Here is a 6295-nt window from a genome sequence, read left to right as displayed (position 1 = left end):
ATTATTTGGTGTTCATCTTTATCGTTAATTATATGTCACTAGTCATATCAAAATTCAATAGAATTGTTAATTATTGATATAAAATTATTGCATTGTAAATTATCACGATAAAAATATTAGAGTTTATGACATTATTAAGTATTCATACAAAATTATGGAACTATTTAACAATTAGGCCATCTTTAACCCATCTTTTTATCTTATTTATTATTATATTATAAATAATTTATTTTTTATTTTTAACTTGCCTCGAAAATTGTGTGTTCGAACCATACTCCTTATTTTCCTATATGTTTTACTCCCTATTTTATCTATTTATTTTAATAAATTTCAATTATATTTATTTTATCTTATCTAAAATTTTTATACCTACACAAAATTAATAATCAAATACATAAATTAATAATTAAATACATAAAATCATCAGATACATACATGCATAACCAAAATAATTAAATACACACATAAACAAAATCAACAATTAAATAAAACCTTGACTTTGGTAATAAAACCACTAAATGTTCATACAAAATTGTTAAATTATGACCCCTTTGTCGACACATTTGTCTCAACAAAAATATCAAGATTTGTAATGAGATTGCATTTGGAGCAATTTCATTGAAATTTATGCTCTGAAATGCTTACAGTTCTTCGCCTTGCATTTCTTTGCTTTTCGACTTGCATTATTGCATACATACATTAATACATAGGCCATAAATTGATTGCAATAAATGTCAATTAATGGTTTATTTATTATTTACAATAATTTGAATTTATTAATTATATAGGCTATAAATGATTTGTAATAAGTTTTGTTTATTAATTGTTTGAGTTTATTAATTATACAATGAGTTTGGTTTATTGATTGTTTACAATAAATTTTAGTTTATAAATAAATTAGATGATGATTTGAGTTCATAAGGTTGCTAATAACTATTTATGATAATTTTTATTTATAAATTATTTATGTATTAGTTTATTGAATTATGATCGATGTCATCAGTTATGTGACGTCTCCTCATTAGAGAAAGTTAAGAAAACCACGTGTCATTGTCTTATCGACCTAACACCTCATTCAATAAAGATGCGACACATAACTGGTGACATAACTCATAATATTACTCTAATTTATTACTTACTTATTATTATAATTTTATTATACATAATATACGAGTTTATAAATAAACTAAAACCAAATTGTTGGCATGAATTTACAAATCATGAAACTAAAATCAAAGTTAATCCATTGTTTCTTATTTTGTTTTGTTTATCGGTCGGTATAGTTTTCGTGTTTATGGGATATGTTTTTGCTTATTTAATGAATTTTTTATTTACAAAAAAAAAAAAATCAAAGTTAATCATATTTGATTTGGATAGTATTGAGTTAGTTTGGTTATACTTGTTGATTGCGTTTTTTAACACACTTTTATTTATGAAGTTAGCATTTAACTTGGAGTTATAACTCTCTAAATCATTAAATATGGTGTCTTAATAATTAATGATCTATTTACTTGTAGATATTTTGTGATGAATATATATATATATATTTTTTTTTCTAATTTTAAGAGAGTTATGTTCATTTGGTCTGGATTCATTCTCGTTGTCATCTTGAACATAAGTGTTAACGTAAGAGGGTTGGAATTGTTTTTACTAAATATATGAAACTAAAGATGGGCCTATCATGATATATTATAATTAATATGTGGTCACCATGCCTCTAACTTTAATAAAAATGACACTTCAATCTATTGTTGTCTTACGTATGGTTTGAAGCATTTAGCACACAGCCTCTCAGGTCATCTCCCACAGCATTCTTGCTCGTCAAGCAAAAAATTGGAGGAGTCTTACTATAGGGTCTTACAGAAAAGGGGTAAAAAGACAAAATTACCCCCTCAAACTTTATAAATTTGTAAAGCATCACCCCTTGCCCCTACTCTCTGCTATAGCGAGGCGACACGAGGCAAGAAGAAGTGGCGACGGAGGCAAGGCGAGGCGACGACAGCAAGGTAGTGAGGTGTCGCGGAGAGACGAAAGCAGCGGAGGCGCGGCCATGGGATGAGTAGAATCGTGTCGTCCTTTTTTTCTGTAATTTTGAGAAATTTTTTGGCATCTTTTTCGAGCTTAATGATTTGGCAAAAAGTTTTCTTGTGATTTTTGATTTATTTTTGTATTGAATAATTGATATTGTGTATTTAGTTATTGATTTTGTATGTGTGTATTTGATTATTTTGTATATTTAATTATTAATTTTATTTATGTATGTATCTAATTATTTTGTGTATTTGATTATTAATTTTGTATGTGTGTAAAAATTATAGATAAGGTAAAAATAAATAAAATTGAAGTTTATTATAATAAATAAATAAAATAAAGAGTGAAATAGAGAATAGAATAAGAAACGGTTAGAGTATTCATCATTTTTAAGATAAAATTAAAATAAATAATAAATTACTTATAATATAATAAGGAGAACCATTGGAGATGGCCTTATATCTCTATTTTGTAAAACCACTAACTCCCTTTTTAACATTATTTTACTTAGCCAAAGAAAAAAAGTCCACTGCAATGACTGCATAAATAATTTTGGACTTAGATTTGATAAGTTTTTACCTTTATTTATCAAACTCCTTGGCCAATTTTAAAATTATTAATTAAGATAACTAAATCTTAGCCGTCAAGTGTGACATGTCTTTCAATTTTGATGACAATCCAACCCTACAAAGATGTGATAAATGTAATTGTTATTGTCAATATATAATAATAAAATTTATAGATGAAAAGTTATTTTTTACGTTTCCAAGAGCCCGTAATGTAGATTCGATGCTTAAGTTAATTTAACTAAAAAAATAAGAGAATTCAAAGAGCTTTTTGTAATATTTTGGACATATTTTGAGATGAGAGATTACTCTTATTTATAAAAATTAGAACTAACAGATCACAGAGCCCTCATTTATTTCGGAATTGAGATTACCATCCGCTATTCTAATATTCATAGTGAAGATTTAAGAAGTAAATTGATGCGTTCCGTGGGGGTATGATTTGAGAGTCCTCTTTTTCAACTCCAGATGCAAACTTTTTAAGGTTTCCTAAAGATTTATCTCTCAGGTCTGTTTTGGGCTATTTTAGACTTTATTGGGCCTTAATTTTGAAGGCCATTTGGTATTTGACGCTGATGATAAAAGGAAAAAAAAGTACAATGAAAAGAATATTAAAGTTTTTTTTTTATATAGTAGAGCAGACAACTAGAAAGATAAAATGTATTTTTTTTTTTCTTTTTGTTGAAATCAGATCCTCACAAGGACGAAATACAGCGAGATTTCTTTTAAGCTACAGAACAAGACCCATACATACAAAGGCTGGGAAACCACAAAAACCAAATAGAACTAGCTAAAACATGGGCCCAACCAAACAAAAAACAAAGGCCCATCAAAAGAGGCCCATAAACAAGCAAACAAAAGAAACCATAGCAAACAGAGAACAACCGCCGCCTCAATCCCGCCCATCACCTCATGCATCACCGCCATTCTGTCCCCTCATGCTTTGTTGACGAAATATTCTTTTTTTTAGTTAGAATGACAAAATGTAAGTCACCAGGCTCTCCAAGCTATCGTGTGAAGACCCACCTTGGCTTAGGGAAAGCTCTACCTTCTCCTTGAGCCACTGAGCCCTTTCTCTCATGTCCTCCCCTTCCTTCTCCGCCATGAGTCTTCTGATCGTCTCCTCCACCTCTCCTCTCTTCATCTCATCACGCTCAACCACCAACCCAATTCTCCACACGTCTTTCACGTATCTCGCATTCGCCATCTGGTCCCCGAAGAAAGGGGAACACATCATTGGAACTCCTTCGCAGATGCTCTCCATTGTAGAGTTCCATCCACTGTGAGTCCAGAACCCTCCTATGGCTCCATGGCCCAACACTTCTTGCTGCGGCGCCCACTTCATCACGTGTCCTCTTCCCCGAGTCCTCTCCATGAATCCGCTAGGCAACGGCCCCGGCCATTCCCAGCCGCCGACCAGTCCCGGCCGGACCACCCACAAGAAGGGCTGCGCGCTGCTCTCCAGCCCCCAAGCCATTTCCAGGAACTGCCCTTCGTCCATTGCTGCGATGCTGCCGAAGCTCACGTAGAGTACAGATTTGGGTGGTTGTGTGTCTAGCCACGAAATGCAGCTTCGGTCTTGCGGGAGCAGGCTGCTTGAGGACGCCGGGAAGTACTTGTGGAAGGGGCCGACGGGGAAACTGGGCACCGGAAAGTCTCGGCGGATTTTGGTCATAGCGGGTGGTTCCAGCTCTTCAAAGGAGTTCCATATGATTCCTGAAGAGGCTTTGGCTTGGGAGGTCATGGCTCTGATGAAGGAGTAGAGATCCTCTGAGTTATTTGTGCTGATTGTGGGAAGGTCCTTGATTTTGAGCGGCGGCAGCTCTGCCAATGCTTCCTCGACTTGTGAATCTGACCAACAATTATCCACAAAGAAAAACAACTTAATAATTCCTCAAATTATAAATGTTTGAATATAATTGATCAACATTCATATATATATATATATATATGTATACTTGATTATAATTAGAGCTTGGATTAAAAATTATGAAGTTATATATATAGAGCTTGGATTAAAAATTATAAAGTTATATATGAGCTTGGATTAAAAATTATAAAGTTATATATATATATATAGCTAACAAATGATAATTTTTTTGTGTTTAGTTTAATTAAACCTCGTAAGTGTCAGCTCAGCTAGCAGTACCACTGCTTCCCATTTACTGAGTTGTAAAAATAATAATGTTATTTATACAAAAGATAGTGTACACAATGCTTTATAGAATGATGAACTAACCAATTTGTCCCTCTCATAAATGATTTAAACTCAAAAGACCCAAAACTCTCTCTCTCTCTCTCTCTCTCTCTCTCGCTCTCGCCTTCGCAACTCGTCGACCGTCGCACACCTTGCCTTTGCCCTCGTCGCTTGCCTTGCTTTCTCCCTGGCCGCTCGCTGACTGTCGTCGTCCACTACATCTTCACCTAGTTGATCGTCACTCATTTCGTCTCTTGCCTAGCCCTCACTGTTTGTCAATCACCATTTGGTTTAGATGGTTGCCGGTTGCTGGAGAATACAACGGTGAGGAGACAAGGTGGCAAGACGACATAAACTAGGCAGTGAAATTGTAGCGGCAAAAGGAAACAATGAGACAACGAGAACAAGTGAGCCGATTGAGGCGAAAAACGATGGCGGGTGGTCAATTACAACGGCAAGGAAAGAAAGAGGGAGAGAGAGAGAAGAGGATAAATAAAAAATACGATATATAATTATATTATGATGTCAAAATATTGCGATATATCACGAGTGTAGTAAACATTTTTGTGTACAAATAATACAAACCAATAAAATTTATTGTCAGACATTCACGCGCCAAGCGTACGACGTCATTCGTTGTCTAGCATTGTACTCGACAATGAAGACGTGTAAAGACAAATTAAAGATGATTATTGAGTCGTAGTTGCAGACTCCAAATTTAGATGAAAGAAGCCTTTTTCCGGGAAAACGGAAAGATCGAGAGAGAGCTAGCGCTATAATTAAGAGCAAACCTTGCGTGGGGAAGTAACCATTTTCGTGCAGAAGCAGCAAGGAAGCGAAGGCAAGAAAGGCGGAGACGCTGCTGGTCCGCAAGATGATCCTCGGGAGGCCGAGGCTGTCCGCCACCGACTGCGAGAAGTGCCATACGGCATCTGTTATCAAGCAAGCAACTGGCTCGTCGGCGGATGCCAGCAGCTCAGCCAAGCAAGCCTTGAACGGCGAGACGCAGTTAGCGTTAAGCTGGGAAATGAGAGCAATCACGTCGGCCGTGGAAGCGTGGCTCTCGAGCAGGCCGTCGGCGATGAGGTGGAAGGTGAAATGGGGGCAGTTGGATGTGGTGGGAGAGTTGAAGCGAGTGTGGATGATGGCGATGGAGAAGCCTCTCGAGTGGAGGATGCGGGCGAGATGAAGCATGGGGTTTATATGGCCTTGCAAGGGCAGTGGAAACAGTACTACTCGCCGGCGGCGGCACCGCCGTGCATTGGGGTTTCTCTTTGGCTCTCCATTAAAGGACTGTTAATTGACAATACAGAGAGAGAGAGAGTTGGTAAGGGATCGTTCTATAGAGCTCAACGAGCTATTTACAGAAAGGGGGCATAAAGACAATTTTGCCCTTACCCATTGCTGCTCACTCCCTGCTCGCTTGTCTCCTTTCCATGGCCGTCGCCCTCGCCTCATCGTCACGTCTCGCGCCCATTGCCTTGTGTCACCTCGCCTCACT

At 36.4% G+C, this 6295-nt stretch overlaps 1 protein-coding gene across 1 annotated transcript; it reads right to left on the bottom strand.

Moving 5' to 3' along the window:
- Positions 1 to 3241: 3241 nt before the first annotated feature.
- LOC127797823 (UDP-glycosyltransferase 76B1-like) lies at positions 3242 to 6117 on the bottom strand. The gene is made up of 2 exons (XM_052330980.1): positions 5586 to 6117; positions 3242 to 4448 (listed from the first exon to the last, which is right to left on the bottom strand). Exons 1-2 carry the CDS (start codon positions 5986 to 5988, stop codon positions 3568 to 3570), a joined length of 1284 nt encoding a protein of 427 aa, XP_052186940.1. The 5' UTR covers positions 5989 to 6117; the 3' UTR covers positions 3242 to 3567.
- Positions 6118 to 6295: the final 178 nt, after the last annotated feature.

This window comes from Diospyros lotus, chromosome 3 (assembly GCF_014633365.1).
Source record: "Diospyros lotus cultivar Yz01 chromosome 3, ASM1463336v1, whole genome shotgun sequence".
NCBI lineage: Eukaryota > Viridiplantae > Streptophyta > Magnoliopsida > Ericales > Ebenaceae > Diospyros > Diospyros lotus.
Note: the sequence above shows the minus strand (reverse complement) of the source record. Positions and strands in the feature narration are given on the sequence as shown.